Below are 24,170 nucleotides of genomic sequence, written 5' to 3'. Positions count from 1 at the left end.
TAATACATGCTTCTGTATCAGGACAAAGGGTCTCCCTATTGGGGCCCTGTTACAGTCTGCAAGAAATGTGGAGGACTTATGCTACCATTGCCCCCTACTCATGACCATAAATAATAACGGGAGCAGTAGGTGTGTGCTCAAAAATGGCAGCTATAAATGAAAGGAATAGGCAATGCTATTCCAAGATGACCTCAGCTGAAGCCTCTCAGGGCGAAGCAGAGGTTTCTTCTGCCCTAAAAAATGTGTTCTGCAAGGTGGCAATTTAGATTCTTCTTCGAGTGGTCCCTGGGGGTGCTCCACAATAGGTGTCGGGCTCACCCAGCGCTGCAGATCGGAAATCTTCCAGCAGTTTCTCCTGGATCGCGCATGCGCCGGTGCGCGCCACCCCCCTGCATGCTCCCGGCCCTGCGCGCGATCCGGTCCCCGCCAGTTCCTTCTCAACTGCCATCGGCTGCAGACGGAATCTACTCAGGCTAAGGCCAGAGTCAGATTAAATAGTGGTTTTTTTCTATGTGTCATTTGTTGTTTTGGTTATTAAAAAAAAAAAAAAAAGAGAGAGAAAGGAAAGACAAAGAGAATATCAGCAAAAAAAAAAAAAAAGAGAGGAGCGGAGAAGAGAAGAGTGGATGTGAAGGCCATTTAGGCTGCCCACAGCCCGGTGATCACTATTTGGGGTGGAAAGGCACGGATTAAGTGCTAAGTACCCTATTAACAGTAAAGGACTCACCGCAATGGCCTCTTCAGGTTTTAAAAAGCGTGAGGCATGCTGTGAAGCTGTGCCGGCCTCTGTGGGGCATAGCGAATGCATCCGATGCCTGGGGGAATCACAGGCTACCCAGAAGTGTTCTCACTGTGCTCAGCTCACAGCCAGGGCCAGGAAGGACAGAGCAATGAGGCATAAAATGCTCTTGTTGATAAGGCTCTCCAGCCGGACTTGCCGGAGAAGCCTCACCCAGAAGGGCCCTCTGGGTTGCATAAGAGGAGGGCAGCTTTCTCTGACCCCCTCAGTGCAGAAACGTTTGCCGGCGTTTGCAGCGAGCAGGACGAGCAGAGCACACAGCCCCCAGCCGCATACTCAGGCAAGCGGCAGCGCACGTGGCAGAGGCTGAGCCTCTGGTTATACAACAGCCAACACGCGCAGCGCCTAGAGCATCAGCGAGGCAAGCGGCGGACCCGGCGGCACCGCCACAGGCGGCACCGGCCCCTGCGGCACCAGCGGTGCAGGGGCCCCAGGCACGGAGCCTGCAGGCACCGGAGGAGGATGCCCATGTGGCACTGCAGCTGACAGTGCCGAGCGCGGCGCTGACAGCGGGGCCGAGATCCCCGGCACGGAAGGGGGCGGTGCCGGCCCCGCAGGGGAGGGGCAAGGCAAAGTCAAAAGCCCGGCACCGCAGTCCATCTCCGGACAGGGCTGCGCTGCTGTTAGCACCAAGCCCTTCCCCTGTGATACACATGCTGCACTGAAGGCCTGTGTCTCCACCGGCCCATCTGGAACCTCCTCCTCTGTTCCTCCAACCAATGTCACCATGGCTTGGGCCACCTTCACCACTTCTGGGATTGGATCCCCTGGAGTACTATCACAAGCCAGTTTCACCTCTATCTGTGTCGTCGTGGAGGTCTTGCTCTCCCAGACATCGGGGGTACACACCCCGTGAGTGGTCTAGGTCTCCATCCCCGGACCCTTGCCCATGCTGCTATGGTCATCCTTATCATGCTGGACACAGACACCACAGGCCTACACCCAGGGGCAGGTCCCCCGCCCCCGGCCGCTCAGTACCCCCGTGGGCACTCCCGATCGGGGACGGAAACACAGTTGTCTCAAGGGGAGTTAATTTTAGAACCCCGAGACTTTCCTTCATAATCCTCCAGCGAGCAAATGTATCCTCGACCGCAGGAGCCCGAGGGTTTGAGGGAGGTTTACCCTAGTGGTTCCTCCTCATCCTCCCCAGATGAGGCCATGGCCCTGGGGATGTCTCTCTACCGGATGACCTTAAACAGTTTCAGGAGCTGTTTAAAAGGGTGGCTCTCACGCAAGACATTCAAACGGCAGAGGTGCAGGAGAAACATCACAAACTCCTGGAAAATTTGAGACCCCCAGCTTCGTCCAAAATTGCGATTTCGCTGGACGAAGCCGTTCTGGCTTTACTATTACTATATGGCAGACTCCGGCCTCTGTTCCGCCTACGAACAAGAGAGCGGTTAAGAAGTACTTCGTCCCGGCAAAGGGCATGGAGTTCCTCTTAAGTCACCCACGACCAAATTCTTTGGTGGTCGAGTCGTCCCAGCAGAGGTCAAAGGCTTCTCAGTACAAATCGGGGGGATCGGACAAAGATGCTAAGAAGCTAGAGCTGGTTGGCAGGAAGGTATACTCCTCTTCTACCCTGCTATTGAGAATGGCAAATTATGGGCACACCTAGCAAACCATACTTTTGATAATTACTCTAGGCTTACTCCCCTCATGGATTCACTTCCGGAAGACAAAAAGCCAGTGTTAAAGGCGATTATTCAAGAGGGCTACGCAGCATCGCGGACGGGAGTCCAGATTGCCCTGGACGTGGCAGACACGGCGGCACGTTCAACGGCTTCAGCAGTGGTCATGCGTAGAGAATCCTGGCCCCAGACGTCGGGTATCCTGAGGGACCTACAGGCGAAGATCGTGGACCTTCCCTTTGATACACAAAAGCTGTTTGCAGACTCAACTGACTCAGTCCCTCACTCCAGTAAGGACTCGAGAGCTACACTTAGAACCTTGGGCATTTATACTCCCCCATACAGGAGGGAAAAATTTTATCCTCAGCAAAGACGCTACGCTTACAACCACAGCGTGCTCAGTATCGATGGGGCTACGGCCAAGGGCGCTATCAACAGCAGCAACAGTACAGAACTCCTAGGCGACGTTCTCAACAAAGCCGTACACCCTCGGGTCAGGCCCAAAGGCAACAGGTTTGACGGGTATGTTGGGGGCTGCACTATCAATACCCTCGCTCAATGCCATTCTCATCTCATGTTCCATCATCGCCTCAGACCGTTCCACTCCCAATGGCAAAAGATCACCACAGACAGATGGGTGCTGGAGATCATAGCCACGGGTTACACGATCCCCTTCCAGTCCCTCCCACCAAGCCTCACCTCAGGGACGCTGCCACGAGGCGAGGCTCAAGCAGAAGGTGAATCACCTTATGCTCATAGGGGAGGTGGAAAGAGTGCCGGAATAATTCCAGGGGAAGGTTTTTATTCACGCTACTTCCTGCCAGAGAAGAAAACAGGAGGCTGGAGGCCCATCTTAGATCTTCGGGGCCTCAACCGTTACTTGCGCAAGCAACATTTTCGGATGATCACAGTTGCCTTGATACTCACGGCACTGGACGATGGAGACTGGGTTGCAGCACTCGACTTACAAGATGCTTACTTTCATATAACAATCCACCCGGCACACAGACGCTTCCTCCGCTTCACGGTCGGCCAGGAGCACTTCCAGCACAGGGTTCTTCCGTTCGGCCTCTCCTCGGCCCCCAGAGTCTTTACCAAAACCCTGGCAGTGGTGTCAGCCTACCTGCACAGACGGGGGGTGTTTATTTTTCCCATATTTTATTTTTCCCATATCTGGGCGACTGCCTGCTAAAAGGGGCCTCGAAGGCAGAGGTCTCACACATGATACGCATCACAGCGGACACGTTTTCTCTGCTGGGCCTAGTCATCAACCTCGCAAAGTCAAAGTCCGAACCCACACAACATATAGAGTTCACAGGGGCACGCATAAACTCTGTCACAGCAAGGGTGTACCTACCTGACGCCCGCTTCCACGCTATCAGTTCGCTGGTGCAAGTCATCACATACAGCCCCACGGTGCCGGTCTTAACGTGCTTACAGCTACTGGACCACATGGTGGCAACGACGTTTGTGGTACAGAATGCCAGGTTGCACATGTGAAGCCTGCAGCACTGGCTGGCGAGCATTTATAAACCGGCATCCCACACAGGGTGGTGTCGCCCACAACAGAGGTGTGCAGATCCCTGGCGTGGTGGGAAAACCCCAAGAATTTGCCAGTGGGGGTGCCTTTTCACCAACCACAAATTTCTATTTTTTCTTACTACCGATGCCTCCCACATAGGATGGGGAGCGCACATCGGTGACAAGGTAATGCAAGGGCTATGGTCCCCTGCGGAACAGACACTGCACATAACCATGCTAGAGCTCAGAGCAGTGTTCAACGCCTGCAAACATTTTCGAGATTATCTACATGGCAAAGTAGTCGGGATTCAATACCAACAATACCTCCACTATGTTTTACATCAATCGACAAGGAGGAGCATGATCCCGCTCCCTATGTGCGGAAGCAGTCCAATTGTAGAATTGATGCATCGCCAACAACATAACGTTGAAAGCCTCGTACTTGCCGGGCGCTCACACCGTGAAAGCAGATCAGCTGAGCAGGCGCTTCGCAATCACGCACGAATGGCAGATCCGCTCCAATCTGCTACGGTGCATTTTTTTGTACATGGGGGTTTCCCCAGATCGATCTGTTTGCCACAAGGTCTTGCACAAAGCCAGAAGGGAGAGAGCTCGCATGATACTCATAGTCCCGCTTGGGATCGGCAGCAATGGCTTCCCTTGCTTTTGCGCATGTCGGACCGCCCACCGCTCCCTCTGCCGGTGGTGCCAGTACTCACGCAGGCTCAGGGGTCCATAGTGCACCCGCACCCTCAGGGTCTGCACCTACAAGTATGGCTAATCCATGGTTCAGCTCTTTAAAGAGCACGTGTTCGGAGGGCGTACAACAAGTCCTGCAATGTAGCCGAAGGATCTCCACCAGGAGGACTTACAAGCAGAAATGGACTCGATTCACAGCCTGGTGTTCCGCCAAGCAGTTAGCTCCCCTTGACATTCCTGTACCTGTAATACTAAAATATTTATTGGACCTCAAGAGAGGCGGGTTTTCTCTATCCTCGCTAAAGGTCCACCTCGCCGCTATATCAGCCTTTTGGCATACAGAGGAAGGGCTCACGGTATTCGCCTATCCTATCGTTACCAGGTTCTTGAAGGGGCTGGTAAACCTGTACCCCCGTCAGAAACAGCTTCCACCATTGTGGAATTTGGACTTGGTGCTCAGCATGCTATCGGGTCCACCTTTTGAACCATTAGCCACAGTTCCCATACGTCTCCTTACGAAAAAAAAAAAAAAAAACAACCTTCCTCCTTGCAACTACATCAGCCCGCAGGGTGAGTGAGCTCACGGCAGTGATGGCAACGCCGCACTGCACAGTATTCTCAAAGGAGGCGGTAACCTTAAGGCTGCGCTCAGCCTTTGTTCCAAAAGTCTCTTCGGAGTCCAATCGTAATGAGCCAATAGTTTTACCCTCGTTTTACCCGAAGCCTCACAGCTCCGGCAAGGAGGCACGCCTGCATCTCCTGGATGTGAGGAGGGCGTTGGCCTTCTATACAGACAGAACTAAATCTTTCCGGAAAACGGACAGGCTCCTAGTCTCTCTCGCTCCCAGGTCAAAAAGAGAGGGTCTCTCTTCACAGAGAATCTCTAAGCACATTGTGTCCTGTATAAAAATGTGTTACGAGCTTCAAAATGCTCCTTTGCTGGCCCCGTCCAGGGCTCACTCCACCAGGGCGGTGGCGGCGTCAACAGCCTTCTTCAAGGGCATCGCGTTAAAAGACATCTGTAGAACAGCAACCTGGTCATCCTACGACATCTTCGCCAAGCATTATGCCCTGCCTCGGGTATTCGAAGAGGATACCTGTCTGTCGACAGCAGTCCTCTCGGGGCCAAGCTGCACATAAACCGATTACCCACCTCCTTACTTGGATTACTGCTGGGTAGTCACCTAGTGTGGAGCACCCACGGGGACCACTCGAAGAAGAAAGAGAAGTTACTCACCTGTAGTAACGATGGTTCTTCGAGATGTGTCCCCGTGGGTGCTCCACCACCCGCCTATCCTCCCCGCTTCGGATCTCTGTCTAGTGTTTTTCAGGAGCATCCGATGGGGTTGGTGAAGGAACTGGCGGGGACCGGATTGCGCGCGCGGACGGGGGCGCGCGGGGGGTGGTGCGCGCCGGCGCATGCGCGATCCAGGAGAAACTGCTGGAAGATTTCCAATCTGTGGCGCAGGGCGAGCCCGACACCTATTGTGGAGCACCCACGGGGACACATCTCGAAGAACCATTGTTACTACAGGTGAGTAACTTCTCTATATTTAATTACCAAGCTGTCCTAACAAATGACTTAATTGTAAATGTTATGCCCTTTTATGGATAAGCTGCTGCAAAACAGAGCAGTTCCATTCACTGAGTAGACAGTTACAAGGTCTTCACTGCAGGTAGCACAGATGCTGCAGATACCATCCCACTCTGTGGCAACATCCACATCCTGACTTAAATTCTTTGGAATCCTAAGAGGTTCAAGCTACTGTGGAATATCTTCCCTTTGAGGGACTTAATCTTCTTAGTGCACAGCTGGATGAATCTCTCCACACAAGGATTTCCATGCAATGTTCTAATCTCTTGACAGTTACTTCAACACCTCACTCCAGCTATAGACAAAGGACTCAACCTACTTTCTACCACCACAAGCCTTGTGAGCCTTCCATAAAGTGGGGTAGGGCCTGGGCTGGGAAGAAGGTATGGCCTTGGGCAGAAGAGTCTAGACAGTAAGCTATCCTTCCCAGAGCATGCTTTGCCACAGGCACAATCTGTTTTTTGCACCTACCTATGTCTGGGTTTTGTAAGAGATTTGAGGTAGTTCTGGCCTTAAGAGAATCACTCCTTCTTAAGACTTTTGAATGGGGTTTTGGTTTTTTTCCTGTGCCCATCTTTAAAGATGTTTCCTTTTACATCAGCACAAAGGGTGGAATTGAAAAGGGCTTTCATGTTATCTCTCCCTTTTATGTTTTATCTGAACTAAGGTTTCCATTAAATTACATTCAAAGCTTGAACCCAAAGTTATCTGGTTTTATTAAATCAGGATAGGCATTTGCTAATTTTGGTCTAAACCTTACATTAATGATAGTGAAGCTAGGTAACTTTATTTGGTCAAAGAGCCCTAGCCCTTTATCTTCAAACAATAAATCCTTTCCTAAGGCTCTTTCTCTGAGAAGTCAAAAAGTATTTCTCTGTCTACCCAAAGACTATTGAAGTGAGTTTCAGAATGTGTAAGATCAGGGTTTCCCAAAATTTATATAGTGCAGACCTGTATTTTTCAGTACTGTTTTTTTTGTGGTCCAAAAATAAACGCATATTAAAAAAGAATGAAAAATCAATAGCAATAATTTGTATATTTTCTAAGGACCGGTATTGGGCCACGGCCCACACTTTGGGAAATGCTGTATTAGATGGTATTTTGCATTATAGTTCTGACTAATGTCAAGGCTCATTCAACCAGGGCTCAGGCAACTGTGGTGGCTTCACTGAGAAACTTCCCCATAATTGACATCCATAAAGCAACTGTGGCATTCTGCACGCTTCTTGGTGCATGCACTGGTCGAGGCCTCGAGAGCAGATGTTGCTTTGGGTTGAGCAGTTCTTCAGCCTTTGGTAGATAAGGAGTATGAGCAGCCAACACTGTGCTTTGATCACTGCATGGGAATATGATGTATGGACAAATATCAGAGGGACAGCCATGTTAGTCTGTATCCACAAAAACAAGAAGTCCTGGGGCACCTTATAGACTAACAGATTTTTGGAGCATAAGCTTTCATGGGCAGATATCCACTTTGTCAGATGCCTGTCATGGACAGTTTATACAATTTTTTTTTTAGTCACAGGAGTTCTTTTGAAATGATGTCCATATGTATATTCTACAATTTGCCCTCCTACCCCTGTGCTTCAAAGACCATCTGTGTATGGGTTAGAGAAGGAACTGGACTGTGTTGTGTATAGCCTAAACACAGGGTATGAGGTTAGTGAATATGTGCATGTATGAGCTAAATTGATGCCACCAGCCAAAAAAAAAAGCCAGGCAATAGTGTGTGTGTGCATACATATAAGCAACATGCTTCAAGCTGCACTTATCGTGCACGGACTTAACTTTTTCTTTTTTGTTCCATGCAGCTAATGATGCTGTAGAGTGCCACTTTATCAATTTCTGATAGAATTCTAAATGTTATAGCACTCAAGATTTAAGAGCTAAAGTCTTTATTTAAAATTTGTTAATCACAAAACGTTATTTTCAGGGGCTACTTGAAAACATGTATGGAAATGTTTTTTAAATTTTGTCAGGCTCAGTCTTCAAACAAATCTAGCAGCAGGTCTGTAATGAAGTGGAGCAACAATAGAATCATGCATATACCTGAGAATTATGGTTGCTGATTTTTGCAAAATGGGCAAAAGCATCAATGTCACATGCCAAAATGTCCCATTGAACCAGTACGTTTTAGGTTCTTCAGTCCTTTTGGAAAATTGTGTCCTTAATCTTAGTCTGTACTCTGTGGTAAACACTGGATTGCTGATACTGCAGATGTATCTCTCACAGCTACCACTCAGTGAGGGGAAAAAAAAGTCGTCTATTGTAATTTTTTCCATCAAGTATTTAAATCAGTAGCTCTCAAACTGGGCCAAGCCTCCCATTTGAGTGAATTAAGGTCCTGAGTTTTTTTCCCCCTTTTTTTATAGGGACAGTCCAGATTGTTGGGGCTCAGTTACTTCCACCCCTTGTTCCCATTGTAACGCTTGCTTTCTGATCCCCTTACTTCCAAGGGCTGTAAGGGAATGGGGTGGGGGTGGTGAGTGGGGGGCTGGTTCTAGTTTTAAAGACCTCAAGCTGTTCAGAAGGGCTCTGTGTTCCTTGTAAGATAAGTGGTTGTGTGGCCACCTACAAGAGATTCAGATGGCTCTCAGCTGATTAGCAAACCCCCCCCCCCCAGCGTTTCCACTGACAATGCACATCCAGGTATCCCTCTGTGCATATAACAAACTTTATTCTGCAGGTGGATGGGAAAACTAGAGGGGGCATGGGTAGTATGTGTACTGGTGGAGTAAGTATAAATGGCTACACAAACAACGGCGCAGAGCTGTCCCCCGTGCATGCTGAATCAGGGTCTCTGCTCTGTGCCCCATGCTTTCTGGGGGCTGTGGAATAGTGGCCCTAGGAGTGGTGGACTGCTCTCGGGCGGCTGATACGTTTGTCTCTTCTGTGCTGGGCCCTGCACTGGAAGGTCAGGTAGACCGTGATGGGGGAAGTGCGGATGGTGCGTGCGTGGGAACCTAGTGGCTATTTTGCCCTGGAGCACGTATAGCTGCGGGGGCGTTGCTGTGTTCCCCCACCCCCGGAAAGCTCGAGGGAGCTGTGGCACCTGGGCCTTATGCTCCCCACAACCTGCCCGGCGGGTGCACCTCCACCCCTCTCGAGGTAAATGCCAGGTGGGTGGTGACGCGAGCTCCGGGGCGGCGGGGAGGGAAGCTCAGGAGACAAGTTTCCGTACTGCAGCATGGCGGCCCTCACGGGGGATACGGTGGGCCGTGGGAGCCGCCACTGCCGCCGTAAAGCAGCTCCGTCCTGCCCCTGTCCCTGTCCGTACAACAGTATGGTGGCCCCCCGCACCGTTCCCCTGACTGCCAGAAGCCGACGGCGGCGCGGTGGCCGTAAAGCAACCCCCGTTTCCCGACGCCTGGCTGTCGCGCGCCCCGGTGTGAATGGCCGCGGGGAGCGGGCCGAGCTGGTGACTGCGGGGCCGGGACGCGCGACATGGATCCCAACCGCATCATCCAGGCCCTGAAGGGCACCATCGACCCCAAGCTGCGCGTGGCGGCCGAGAACGAGCTCAATCAGGTATGGGGAGAGGGGTAGGCCCCGCTCGGCCCGGCCCGGGGCGTGCGGGGAGCGGGGGGCCCGGCGCTGGGCTCTCGAGGGCGGGGGGTTTCTGCTGGGACCTGCGCGCCCCCGCCGGGCTCGCCCTTCTGCTCCTCGCGCTGCCTGGCCGACCCCGACCCCCCCGCGCGGGTGTGTGCGCGCGCGCGCGGGGGGGGTGGGGGTCCGGCCGCGGGGTTCTTGGCGAAAGACTCCCTGTGGACCTTGCCAGCAGCCTTCGCTCGTGGGAGGGTGAAGTCGGGGGGGGCCCTAGGGAGTCTAGACACCCCCGAAGCGCTCTGCCCAGCCACTGCTGCCGCCGGCTGCGGCGCTTCGGGCGGCCTATGAGGGCCGCCCGCTCTAGACCTCCCTGCGCTGTCCTTACCCTGCGCTGGTGCCCCGGGCATTCTCAGGCGGGATAGAGCTCGGGGAGGTCATCTCTGATGGCAACGAGGGGGGACCTGGAGAGCCCCATAATTATCCCCCCGCCCACCTGAGCCGTCTAGTTACCCCGGTCATCCTACCTGGGGATGGGAGAATCTGTCACTCCCACCACCTGACAGCTGGTTTTGTTGTGGCTGTTCTGTGGTGATAAGGGCAGAGCAAGTGTGGCATCTAGGGGACCTAACGTAACCAGTGTGGCACTTAGGCACCTGGGGACTGTAACTACAGCGACTCCTAAATGGAAACAGTGCTTAAAGAAACTGACAGCTAAACTTAGTCTCAGAGCTGTGTCAATCTGTAGCTTCACAAAAAAACAGGACTGCTTGTGTTTTGTGGAGCTGAGATTAAAAAGATTGTCAACCCCCAAGTGCGATAAGAGTGTTTCCACAGTTAACAGGAAGATCTGATGATATGTTTTGTTGTGAAGAACTAATCCCGTGCAGTGTTTGAAAGCTAAGGCAATGATCCTGCAGCTGGCAGTGTATGAGCAGACTTCTGTGCCACTCTGGAATTATACTGACTTCTCTGGGAACTGGTGTGGTTATGCGGTTCTGCCCTTATGGCACCAGTTGTAGAATAAGAGCTTAAACTTTATTAGCTACTTTTGTGTGTTTAAAGATACCAGTCAGGAAATATCAAAGTAAAGGTTGTACGAAAATTCTTAATACTGCAGTACACTGTATGTAGAGGTTGCAGTGCTGATGTGCTACACACCATTTGCTATGCTTATTGTACATTGACTCTCATGGACTCCTGACATATACAGCAGTAGATTATACACTCATCCCTCATTAAATGAGTACTTTACTTATGAGTACTCGCTTAAATGACAGACCCATGTACTTTCCTTTGCTCACTAGACAAGTGAACTCCTTCCGCTAATACAAGCCTTACCCCCCTCCCTGTGGCTCCAACCAGCTGCAGCCTGAACCCCTCACTGGCCTGCAGTCCCACACCCCCACCGCATGACCTGGCCTGCTCCCAGCCCCCACCCGGCCTGGTCCCCTAACCCCCCTCCCCAGGTAAGTTAAGGACTTGCCGCTGGTGCAGCCCGGAGCAGCTGCCGGCATGTCTAGCTACGCACGTCCCACCGTGTGGCGGGGCAGCTGCTTGCTGCGAAGTGGCTCTGGCCATGCAGTGGGGTGCCCGCAGCCATGCTCCTCCATCCACGCTCTGCAGCTCCCCCCTACATCCTCCGGCCCAGCCTGCTTCCAACACTCTCCCCCTGGCTTGCAGCTCCCCCTGCACCCTCCAGCCCAACGTGCCTGGCCTTGCTCGCTCCCAACACTGCCCCGACCCGCTCCAAACACTCCCATGGTCTGCAGCTCCCCATGCACCTCCCATCCCATCCTGTTCCATTCCCAGCACTCCCCCAGCCCACAGCACATCCCAGTCCAGCCTGCTCCCAACACTCCCCTGTCGCGCAGCATGCCCCAGCCAGCCTGCTCCCAACACTCCCTTGGCCTACAGCTCCCTGTGCACCCCTCCTGGCCCAGTCTGGTCTGGCCTGTTCCCAACACCCACCCCAGCCTGGTCCTGGAACCCTCTGGCCCACTGCATCTCCCCCAGGTACTGCTGGTTCAGCCCAGAGGAAAGAGCTGCCACCTCCTCCACCAGAGCTGCCACCAGGTTTTAACCCTCCCTCCTGCTCATGGCCCCAAACTGCCCCCAGCCTTTAACCCTCTTCAACCACCCCACCCCACCCCACCCAACCCAAGGTTCACTTACCTTTCCAAAGCAGCGCCACATGCTGCCACTCTTTCCCCGAGTTAGGAACACTAGGAACCAGTCAGAGATTTTAATTTGTTTTAATGGGAATTTAGTGTTCCTCTTACGAGTTTTTGCCTATGAGCAGAAAGTCGGGAACCGATTGTGCTCATATAGTGAGGGTTGAGGGTATATGATGACTATCAGGTGGCCATGTAGTTGGATTATACAATTGTGGCAGAAGGATGTACAGTTAAGACTATGCCAGCAATCGTAATTCAATGCTTCCCAAGTTTTGGTTTGCCATACCATCTTAAAATTCTCCTAACATAGGTATTTTGATGGAAAATAGAAGAATAACATCAGTTTTGAATTTATTTTGAAGAGAACCACCTTTTGGGGTCTTCGCTGTGTTAAATGAAATGATTAATAAGGCTTTCCAGGATTTAGGTTTGGCTTAGAACATGGATGTCCAACCTTTTGGCTTGCCTGGGCCGCATTGAGTGAAGAGGAATTGTCTTGGGCCGTATACAACTGGGAAGAACTAGCAGGCGACCTCAGCAGATGGAGGCAGGGGTTACATAGGGACCTTCAGAAGGGCGAGATGAAGATCAGACAGCTAGCAGAGGAGAAGCGAGCGCACAGAAAGCACACGAAGGACTTGGCAGACACCCACCACATCTACAAGAGATGCAGCAAGGACTGTCACTCTCGTGTGGGCCTTCATAGTCACAGTAGACACTGTAAATGAAGTCCTCAATTGAAACTATAAAGGGCGCGATCCATAGTCCATGCAGACTGAAGGATGCCTACACATACAAAATATATAATGTAGTTAATGTATATAAATCACATAATAATGTTAAAAGTTTACGATCTTGTGGGGCCGCATTACTAGCTGTCCAGGGCTGCATGCGGCCCGTGGGCCGCGGGTTGGACACGCCTGGTTTAGAACTTTGTCCTTTTTCTAATTGCCCAAACATGCAATTTAAAACCACTCCTGAATGAGTTATATCTAACACGCTCACTTTTAGTGGTTGCAAGTTCTGTTCACTGTTGGTTCATGATGCATATTTGAAGTGCAGTGAGTGGTGGTCCCTTCTTTCTTTTATAATGTCCATATTTATTTTAAAAACACAAAACCAAATGCATCAGTGCTTGTTTTATTCTTATTGAAACAACAGATGGGAGCAAAACTACAATAATACATTAGTGTATGTTTGGCAGGGTTAGAGCAAAGAGTGATTGTCTGGATTTCTGGACTTGATTCCCTACTCTGCCACTGACTTGTTTCACTTGAGTGTTAATGAAGTTTAAAGAAAGTCTTGAAGATTGTTGGGATCATCAGGTGAAAGATTTGATGACTGCAGATTGCTAATAATACGGTTGTTACTCTGGACTCTGGTTCGGTTTCAAGTTTGCAGGGATACTTAATATTTTAAAGCTTTTTTTTTAAAAGAAAAGCTGACAAGATTTTTTTTCCTGGTATAAAATGAGATTCCTGGAATTTAGAGAAATATACGTTATTTTTGGAGCTCTCCTGTTCCTAGAGTGAGTGAGCATTATGAATTTAACCGACAAATACCAGGTTATCTCATTATGACATACTAATGCATACAACACTGGCGTTCATGGTAATCCCTGAAGGAATGGAACAGAAATGTTGCATGAAGTATGAAAACTGAGGATGATCAGTTAGAGTTTGTTAGACATTCTGAAACACTTTGACGCTAACCTCTCAAAGCCTTGTCAAACTTCAGTAAATCCTATGACACTACTGACCTGGAACTAAACACCTTCATATCTTAGAATCCAGATGCTGATTTGTGTCACTTACCAGCGGTTGTACTAAGAATACACCTCTGTTGGTGACTAACAGCTTGTCCAAACACAGAAGTTGTACAATATTATATTGTCAGAACAAAAGAGGCAGTCAAGTAGCACTTTAAAGACTAACAAAATAATTTATTAGGTGAGCATCTCTACTCTCTGGTTTGCTCACCTTTTTTTCTGATTTGTCCACCTTGCTTGCTGTTTTTGGTTCTCTGTGCCTTAACTATTGAGTCTGTTCTGGTCTGGCTATGGTCTGAAGAAGTGGGTCTGTCCCACGAAAGCTCACCTAATAAGTTATTTTGTTAGTCTTTAAAGTGCTACTTGACTGCTTTTTTGTTTTGATAGTATATAGGCTAGCACGGCTTCCTCTCTGTTACTATTCAACATATTACATTGGTACAGTTAGAGCAGCACAATCCCCGTAATGTGGAGACAGTTATACCCGTGTAAAGGTGCTTGTACCAATACTGCTTTTTCCTGTGTTGGAGAGTGAACAAGCTATACCAGTATTTCTGGGTTCAAAGTGGAGACTGTACAAGTATAGTTCTTCTGTGACCAAGTCTCATTTAGACGACTTCCAAAGTTCACTTTCACATGAATTGACTCACTCACTTTCTAACCTTTTATCCCAAGCCTTACCAGGACAGCAGGGAAGCCATCCTGCAGGTGTTAGGCATAAAGAGAGCTTTGGCCTTTTGTTGAGACAGAACAAGAATTTTTAGAAAATCTCTAAGACTTTTCCTCTCCATTGTGGACAGGTCTAGGGGGGAAGCTGCGCAACTGCTTCTTTCAGCGCTCCATTGACAGCTCCAAGCACTGGAGCCGGTGGTGAAGCACTGAAAGGAGCAACCCTGTGGGAAGCAGGGAGCTGGAGCCTGGGATTTCAACATTCACGTTAACATGATGCATGCGTATGACAAAGTTGTGTAAAGCTGGGGTTTACTGTATCTGATTCCCAAGCAGTACTCCTCACTGAGGTTGGGGCTTTGGAGTGGAGTCCATTTTGGATGAGTGTACTGCAGCAACAAATCTGGTGTCTGGAGCAAACTCCTCCAGGTTGGCACAGTGTTTTGCAATGGTATATGCAGATGCCCAGGTGCTCTGCAGAGTTCTGATAAAGGGACACCCTTGGAGAATGCAACACACAACAAAAACAACCTCATAGAATGTATGCACCTGGGGGAAGCCCGGTGCAAGTTGCTGCTTGGAGGAGATGGGAAGAAGGGAGAGAGCGATAGGAATAAGGGGATTTCGAAGTTGAAAGGGTCCTTTCAAAAAGGACCCCCATCTGGACGAGCCGTGTGGGAGTGAAACGCGGCAATTTCAAAGAGTTGTTGTTGGCGACATGCTAATAAGGCGCTGAATATGCATTTCAGCACTTCATTAGTAATCTTCGATTTGGCAATTTGAATGGCCATTTTGAAGTTTTGTGCCAGAGTAGACACAGCTGGAATATCTGAAAAGTTCCCTGAAAAGGTACAAGAACTTTTGCCTTTGAAATCTAATTGCTGTGCACTTGACTTCTAATTATGTATGGCGATTCCAGATTTTAACTGTTCTCTTATGTTACTATGAATGTAATCCAACAGTCATGTTGCATATAGCAATAGCACTTGCCAAATATATTTTAGTGTAATTTACATGATTTACTGGTTTAAAATGGTATGGTAGTATTTCCATGGAACCGCAAAGTATTTCTCACAGAAATGTTGTGTGTCTGTGAATCAAGTCCATATGCAGTTGACTCTTTCAGAGTAATTTTTTTTTATTTTTTAAATAATCAGACACTTCTGGAGTTGTTTCTCTAATTGGTAGTAATCAGTTTTGGCTGGGTATTTAATATCCCACAATCTCCAAAAAAAGTGCTTTTGTCACATCACTAATGCCACTCGCTTGTATGTGCTCAGTTTTAGAAATAATTATTTATGGTGATGGAATAGGTAAATATGAGACGTGAACTTCCATTCAAACTTCACTTGGAAAGTTTCAGAACTCTCTTAGAAATAGTTGTCCTCATTTTCTTATTCATTTGGCAATGTAATATTTTAAATAAAAAAAAATCACTTTAACTGTGGGTTGTTTTGTATAAATTTCAGTCATACAAGATCATAAACTTTGCTCCCAGTCTACTACAAATCATAGTTTCGGATCAAGTTGAATTTCCAGTACGTCAAGCAGGTGAGCTAAATTCTTGTTTAATTTTCTTCCTGTTGAAATAAGTCAATAAGATATTAAAATAATGTAGTGACCTATTGTTATGTCATTAAATTATTGTATATTTTGGCTTTTGAATTAAAATAGGTCCATGAAGGAGCCTCAATGACTTGGTGATACACTTGACTCTGCTAGGGGGGTGAAATCTGGTTATGGCAAGCTTGAAAGCAAAATCTGCTCTCTTACTTTCATGTGTTTGCAGTGATCTCTCTGGTATTAGTTTGCCCAGTCTTTCTGGGCAAAAGTTGGATATATAGGAAGACGTAGGAACTCCCTATTTTCTCGTACTAGGAGAAGTGAAGTCCACATGAAGAGGGTAAGTGGATGGCAAAGGATTGTATCTGAATGGGTCTGTCACTGTTTTGAGTCCAAAGCTTAGAGAAATAGAAGTTCTGAGTCAGTGCTAGATACTTACAGATCCTTTCTTCAAAAACAGCTCTCGGAAAGGATTACTTAGGTAAGTTGTGGGTACATACAGTAAACTCTTTCATATCCGGCAACCTTGGGACCAGGAAGTTGCCAGATAGTCGTATATGCGGGTTCACAGAGAGCAGCTGGGGGGCACAGGTGGGGCTCAGGAGAAGCACAGGCAGAAGGGAGAGACAAAGCCATGGTTTCCCCTGCTGGAATGCTGGCAGCTCTGGAGCCAGGAAGCCAGCTGGGGCTGGAGGAGTGCGGGCAATTCTGGGACCAGAGAGCTGGCTGGGGTTGAGGGAGTGCTGGGGCTGGGGAGCTGGACAGTGTGCAGGGGAGAGTGCAGGCAGCACCGGAGGGAGTACAGGGCCTGGGGAGCCGGCCAGAGTGCCGGGGGGAGCATAGGCAGTATCGGGGGAGTGCAGCTGCGACTGGGGAGCCGGCTGGAGTGCAGAGGAGTGCAGGCAGTGCTGTGGGAGTGCCACTGGGGCCGGGGAGCCGGCTGGAGTGCGGAGGAGTGCAGGCAGTGCTGTGGGAGTGCCACTGGGGCCGGGGAGCCGGCTGGAGTGCGGAGGAGTGCAGGCAGTGCTGTGGGAGTGCCACTGGGGCCGGGGAGCCGGCTGGAGTGCGGAGGAGTGCAGGCAGCGCTGTGGGAGTGCCACTGGGGCCGGGGAGCTGGCTGGAGTGTGGAGGAGTGCAGGCAGCGCTGTGGGAGTGCCACTGGGGCCGGGGAGCCGGCTGGAGTGCGGAGGAGTGCAGGCAGTGCTGTGGGAGTGCCACTGGGGCCGGGGAGCCGGCTGGAGTGCGGAGGAGTGCAGGCAGTGCTGTGGGAGTGCCACTGGGGCCGGGGAGCCGGCTGGAGTGCGGAGGAGTGCAGGCAGTGCTGTGGGAGTGCCACTGGGGCCGGGGAGCCGGCTGGAGTGCGGAGGAGTGCAGGCAGCGCTGTGGGAGTGCCACTGGGGCCGGGGAGCTGGCTGGAGTGTGGAGGAGTGCAGGCAGCGCTGTGGGAGTGCCACTGGGGCCGGGGAGCCGGCTGGAGTGCGGAGGAGTGCAGGCAGTGCTGTGGGAGTGCCACTGGGGCCGGGGAGCCGGCTGGAGTGCGGAGGAGTGCAGGCAGTGCTGTGGGAGTGCCACTGGGGCCGGGGAGCCGGCTGGAGTGCGGAGGAGTGCAGGCAGTGCTGTGGGAGTGCCACTGGGGCCAGGGAGCCGGCTGGAGTGCGGAGGAGTGCAGGCAGCGCTGTGGGAGTGCCGCTGGGGCCAGGGAGCCGGCTGGAGTGCAGAGGAGTGCAGGCAGTGCTGTGGGAGTGCCACTGGGGCCAGGGAGCTGGCTGGAGTGTGGAGGAGTGCAGGCAGCGCTGTGGGAGTGCCACTGGGGCCAGGGAGCCGGCTGGAGTGCGGAGGAGTGCAGGCAGTGCTGTGGGAGTGCCACTGGGGCCGGGGAGCCGGCTGGAGTGCGGAGGAGTGCAGGCAGTGCTGTGGGAGTGCCACTGGGGCCGGGGAGCCGGCTGGAGTGCGGAGGAGTGCAGGCAGTGCTGTGGGAGTGCCACTGGGGCCAGGGAGCCGGCTGGAGTGTGGAGGAGTGCAGGCAGTGCTGTGGGAGTGCCACTGGGGCCAGGGAGCCGGCTGGAGTGCAGAGGAGTGCAGGCAGTGCTGTGGGGCCGGGAAGCCAGCCGGCGTGCGAAGGAGCATAGGCAAGTCACAGGAGCACTGCCAAGGGGGTGCCAGCAAGTTTTGGGGGGGTCAGGGAGCTGGCTGGGGTGCAGGGGAGCGCTGGCAGTGCCGTGGGAGCACCAGCAACTCCGGCACCCTGGACCCCACCAGGAAAACTCTAGAAGTGACAGCTGGGGGTGACTTCCGGTCAGCTTTGCTCTCAGAACATGTGGCATGTTTGTGCCGGTTATCTGACAGTTCTGGTTGAAAGAATACCGGATACAAGAGAGTTTACTTTATCTAGCTAAATGCATCTTGAAGGGATTCCTTATGTGCATGTGGTACTGGGTGTATGGTAGAGTTACTGTCAAACACAAATTTAACTCCTACAGGATTATCGATGAGAGGTCCAAGTTCAGAGAGCTCATTTTTAATCAAACTTCCTGACAACACCATCCTTGCCACCATGGATGTAGAGGCTCTGTACACTAATATTCCACATGAAGATGGATTACAAGCGATCAGGCATATCATCCTTGATGTCACCACAGCCAGTCTAGTGTCTGACCTCTGTAACTTTGTTCTCACTCACAATTATTTCCAATTTCGGAACAATTTATACCTCCAGATTAGTGGATTTTATAGGATTAGGACCTAAACTGTTTGCTTATAGAACATATTAATTAATCCTGTACAATACGTAGCTAAATGTGAAACGTTCATGAATACAGCTAGTATTCCACTTTTCCAACAAGAGTTTGAGCAGTTTTCATTCACAGTTTTCTTTTTATTGCATGAAATGGAATTTTCCACAGAAAGTGTATGTGGGGAAGGGGTTTGCAAAAATTCAGCTGAGAGAATTGTTAATCCTGTGAGTGCTTTGGGGCATGCCAATGTATGTTCATCATTCTGGCCTGTATATTATGATAGCGCCATTCACAGCTGGATTATCTGTTAGAACCATCATTGTCACAGTTAAGGATTACTCGATACCACTTTTTAGCATGAGGCAATAGGCAACTGTCTGTGGAATTATGGAGAATTTTAATGATGAGAGAGCTTGGAGAAGTTGCAGTGGAGGTATTTGCTGTTATAAAAGGTATGCTGCATGCCAGTTTGATAACTAGGCATTTTCCCCAAGTAGAGTGTGCTGACCTAGTGTACAGTTATGATTTACTTTGTCAGCCCTGCAAAACTCTACTACTGAGGGAGAGTAAGATTTTTGAAGTTGAAATTTTGTAATTTCCATTCACTATAGTTGTAACAGATGAGTAGCTTTTGTGCCTAAGCTGGTAAATTGTTGTGACAGTTTTGAAGAACTGGTGGTAATAAAGAATACTGTCTAGTAAGGGCTGGTTGAAATTATCCCATCTTCTCTTTAGGACCACACATATGACCCAGATGTTTCTAGTGATGAAAAGCTTGAATTTGTAGGCTTCAGATCTTCCATAATGATTTATCCTAAACTGTGTGTCTGATCTTGTATTTAGCTGTAGCACTCTTGGTACCTTTCCCCAACCTGAAGAAGACCTTTGTGTAGCTTGAAAGTTTCTCTCTCTCGCTGGTGGATATTGGTCCAATAAAAAATATGGCATTACCCATTTTGTCTCTAAAATATTTGCGAAAAGACATACTTTCAGTAGTTCTCTGCCTTCTGCCCTGTTTGTTACTCAGCATCACTGTGCTACCTTCAGTAAACCATGTTGAATAGTAGGGATTATGCTGCAGAGCTGAATTTAAGCAATCCATTCCATGCCGCTATATTAGGATTTTTTTTCCTGTAATTTAGCTGCCATTTACCTGAAGAACATGGTGACACAATACTGGCCGGATCGGGAACCACCCCCAGGAGAAGCAGTGTTTCCATTCAACATTCATGAAAATGATCGCCAGCAGATTCGTGACAACATTGTGGAAGGAATTATTCGGTCTCCTGACTTAGTGAGGTACATTATTCTGTGCATATATTAACTAAGGGCCTGACTTTCAAAAGTGCTCAGCCCCTGAAACTCTTTTTCTTGTCTCACTAGATTCAACTGTTTTTAAATTGCGAGTGTCTTGTGTTCACAATAAGAGATTTACTACAATGCATAGAAAGTTTAAGGCAACTCCTGAAACTTTCTTTAGTCATTTTCTGTTTGTTTTACTAATTCAGAAGAGATTGGTGTATGGGGCTGTCCTGGTAGTTATTTCAGCCAGACACTGAATCCTAGCTCCAGAAGAGTAACATTCACAACATACCTTGAAAACGTATTTATTTATTAATTTTGTGAAGTCCATTACTCAGCTGCTTTCTTTACTTTTATACATGAGGGAAAAACTTATTTCAATTATTGTTTTCTGTACCAATGTTTTACAGATCTTAGGAAAGCTAAGGTATACTTCTCTACATATCTCTAAACTGTCTTTGAGGACAGTAGTCTAATTCATAGGTTTATTACCAGCTATCACTGTTCATTGGTCTGGGTAAAATGAATTTGATAGTATGCATCAGGAATCTAGTAGAGCAGGGTCCCCATTTAAAAAAAAAAACAAGAACAAGCCTTTTTCCTTCACAAATGCCAACAGATGGCTTCCTTGTTAGTACTCTCTCCAAAAAGGTACTCCTGTGCACAGTATTTTAAAATTCTATGTATTTTGTCAAAATAATGTAATAGTTTCAGTTATTTTGGTATTTATTTATTTCAAAATACCTGTCAGCAAGTATGTCTGTAACAAAGCAGACAGCAAAAAAGATTCAGGAAATGTTTCTTGACAAATGGAGTACTTACTAACCATAATAATTTAGAACTTTAAGTAGTAAGTCATTTATACTACAATACAGAAGCTTATTCCCTGTTTTATCAGGAGCAGCGTAAAATCTTGGGAGAGACAGGGTAAGGAGGAGCTGAGGGAGAGGGAAGTAATTGCTGGGAGGAAACTTGGAGGATTGTTGTGTATGTGTCTGACTTGGGTTTGGGGTTTGGTTTTCATTTTTGTCACATTGCATCTGACAAAGTGGGTCTTTGCCCACGAAAGCTTATACTCTGAAATATCTGTTAGTCTGTAACATGACTCAGGACTTCTCACTGTTTTTGGAGGGCGAGGCGAGGCATTGTTAGGAAGTTGGGGAGTCTCCTCAGTGCAGACCTGGCTGGCTCCCTGTCCTCTCCTATTCATTCAGGCACATCTGCCACTGTTCCCATCTTTCCCTGCACCCCCACTTCTCTTAGCACTATGTGTCCTGACACTCTGCTCCCAGTCAGACCCTGTCTCTGTAATGTCACCACATTAGCTTGTATGCCCAGGACCCACTCTTCCCCCACTAGCCCTTCTGAACCTCAGTCTGTGACTCCCCAGCAGACATATGTGCCCTGTTCTGTTACTGCCCTTTCCTCATGTGCTGTCCCCTGTCAGCTGGCCCCATAGGCATATTGCTGTTAGGAAAAGCAGCCACTGCTCCTTCCCTGTGCTTGGCTGGCTACTCCAGCTGGTGAGCCATTTGCCCCCTTTCACCCTGTTAGGCAAAAGGTGTAATCGCAGCACCTCTCCAGCAGAATATGTAATCCTGCAGAGAAAAAAAATCTGCATGGATGTGAATTCTGAGCGTGTGAAGTAGCATAGAATTCCCCCAGGAGTAAGAAAGATAAGGGATTGAGTGGCCACAGTGCCTGAATAGTCTCACACATACTTCAAGTCTGAGGCCTGAATTGTAAGCCTCTCACATTTGACGCTTTCTTTTTCAATCATAATTTACATCTAAAATGTCACTGAGTGACCCTTAAGATTAGGAGCAGGAGCTCATTTATTGAGTAACAAGCTCAAATATGGTCTAGTCACTCATCCATTATGAGAGGAGGGAAGGGTGTCCACCTTTACAACACTCAACTCTGGTTATTTCCTTCCTCTTGGTGGAGTGCATTCCACCAACACCCATTGTTGGCTGGGCCTGGCCAGAACCTCACTGGCTTTCAGTTCCTGAACAGTCAGACAATGGGGAGGCTGTGGCTGGAATTGTGTGGGATGGGGTGGAGTCACAGCCTGTTTTGGTGGGGCAGCAGAGCATAGTGGAGTGGTATGAGGTAACATCTTAACTAAAAGACTGCACCCATCAAAAACCCAATTTAATCTTTAAAAAGAACTTTTTTTCCTGGGCCTATGACCGCCATGTGTTTCTGTAATGTGGTATTAGTATTCAGCAAATCACATGCGTAACAGCCTGTCCTACTTGAGCTCTGCAAAATTTGTGACTGGAATATCTGCTGAAAATGGTAATCTCCCCAGGCCAGGGTTTTCGCATCGCATAGGTAAGCTTACACTGCTGTCACATGTACTCTTACTGTTTAATGAATAAACAGAATCCTACTGTGTGTCAGCCATTGTTCAAAATATTTTGATGTTGAGCAAAATAATCATGTCTGAAAACCAATTGTTCAGAAGTGTATAGGAATAAAAAGGGTAAAAAGAAGCAAGATCCAACAACTTTATTGTAAGTAGAACAATGCTTTGGCGGTTGTCATCTTCTGCTTGCCAGAGCGATGGAAGGAGGAAAATGGCAGTGTGAAGCCCTGACTGTTAAGAGATGAGAGGGAGGGGGAAATGAGGCAAAGCTACAATGGTTAAAAGATTGAAAGCTCCTTCTTGAATGACATCCCTCCACTGAATGCCTGTATTTAAAACTGCAAAGAGGATTTTCTACAATGGAAAATTGGGTAAAGAGAAGATATATTTTTGCAGACTTTTTCATCCCTTGGCAAAGTCAAGAGCAATGGTTTCTAGATGATTCCAGCAAAATCACAATTTGGTGAGTGAACTTCAGGCTGGATCACACACAAGGCCATTTCATCTTCTAAAATTTGCAAGTTTACATTTTTTGTTGCTGCTTTTAACTTACTGGACTCTTAAAGAAACCTACAGATTAGTTTTCAAGAAGTAATGCCAGTAGCTTTCATAAAGAAATTGTGTGTATGCAACACTTGGTAGGTGTGGAGAGTGAAGAGGATGAGAGAAAAAAACAACTAAAAATGCCTGAAGTTGAATGATGAATGAGTTCCCTTAATACTAACTTGAAGGTTTTTTTCTGTTGTTCCTTTCTCATCTCCTGGCCCTCCCACCTCAAACTCTTTCAGTGTTCTTGAAGTATGTATAAATCGTTACATTGTCGCCATTAAATAAGGAGAGTTCAGGATCAGACCTTTAATATAAACTGCTGTTAAGATATCTATTGTTTTATAATGTGTTGCTTTTTCTCCTCTTTTAGAGCCCAGCTGACAATGTGTCTTCGTGCAATCATTAAGCATGACTTTCCTGGCCATTGGACAGCAGTAGTAGACAAGATAGGCTATTACTTGCAGTCTCAGAACAGTGGGAGCTGGCTTGGCAGCCTGCTGTGTTTGTATCAGCTGGTGAAAACTTACGAGTAAGTGTATTTCTGTCAGTAGAAATCAGTGGTGTTATCTCAGCTGATTTCTTTATTTTGAGAGAAAGAGCTGAAAGAATGTTGACAATTCTGTAGGGAATTCAGATGAAGGCTGCGAATTCCTGATCACCAGATGCTTGCTTTCTTGTATGTAAATGAGAAGTATTCATCATGTCTGTACTGACAGCAATTTGAGAGCAGAAAATGCCGCAGCAGTAAGAGTCTTAGGGCATGTCTACACTGCTAAGAAGAACTCACAGTGCCAAGTCTCAGAGCCTGTCAGTTGGCTCAGGCTCCAGGGTTAAAAATAGCAATGTAGATTTTCCTGCTGGGGTTGGAGGGCAGTCTCTAAAACTGGTTGGAGAGTGAGAGGGGTTTCAGAGCCCAGGCTCAGACCTGAATGATAATGTCTACATGTAGATCCTGAGTCAGTTGTCTCACACTCTGAAACTTGGCCATGTTTTTTTTTTCTTTGCAATCTAACTTTATTTTTCTTGTTTCTTCCTTGGATGTTTTATCAGAGTAGACTTATTTGTAAATAACTATCATAAATATGTGTAACATCTTTGTTCCAATGATAACAAAATGTTTTATGTAGCACACACAAGGATCATTATATATATGTTTGAGTAGTACCCACAAGGTCCTATGCACTGTCCAAACACAGGAACACATATGCTTGGTCTGCACTACTCAAGTAAATCGATCAAAGTTATGCGA

At 48.5% G+C, this 24,170-nt stretch overlaps 1 protein-coding gene across 4 annotated transcripts in view; it reads left to right on the top strand.

Annotated features, from left to right (window-relative positions):
* Positions 1 to 9,593: 9,593 nt before the first annotated feature.
* The window catches only part of IPO8 (importin 8), a 69,467-nt gene continuing 54,890 nt past the window's right edge, over positions 9,594 to 24,170 (top strand). For all 4 annotated transcript variants that reach the window (XR_012647100.1, XM_075006520.1, XM_075006496.1 and 1 more), the window contains exons 1-4: positions 9,594 to 9,772; positions 15,871 to 15,952; positions 19,842 to 19,998; positions 23,292 to 23,450. Coding sequence is in view for 3 of the 4 variants with exons in the window: in XM_075006520.1 (XP_074862621.1) it covers positions 9,689 to 9,772; positions 15,871 to 15,952; positions 19,842 to 19,998; positions 23,292 to 23,450 (482 nt within the window). In the remaining variant the exon portion in view is untranslated. The remainder of the gene's footprint in view (positions 9,773 to 15,870; positions 15,953 to 19,841; positions 19,999 to 23,291; positions 23,451 to 24,170) is intronic.

Source organism: Carettochelys insculpta, chromosome 1, assembly GCF_033958435.1.
Source record: "Carettochelys insculpta isolate YL-2023 chromosome 1, ASM3395843v1, whole genome shotgun sequence".
Classification (NCBI taxonomy): Eukaryota; Metazoa; Chordata; order Testudines; family Carettochelyidae; genus Carettochelys; species Carettochelys insculpta.
This window is presented reverse-complemented; position numbering and strand designations above follow the sequence as displayed.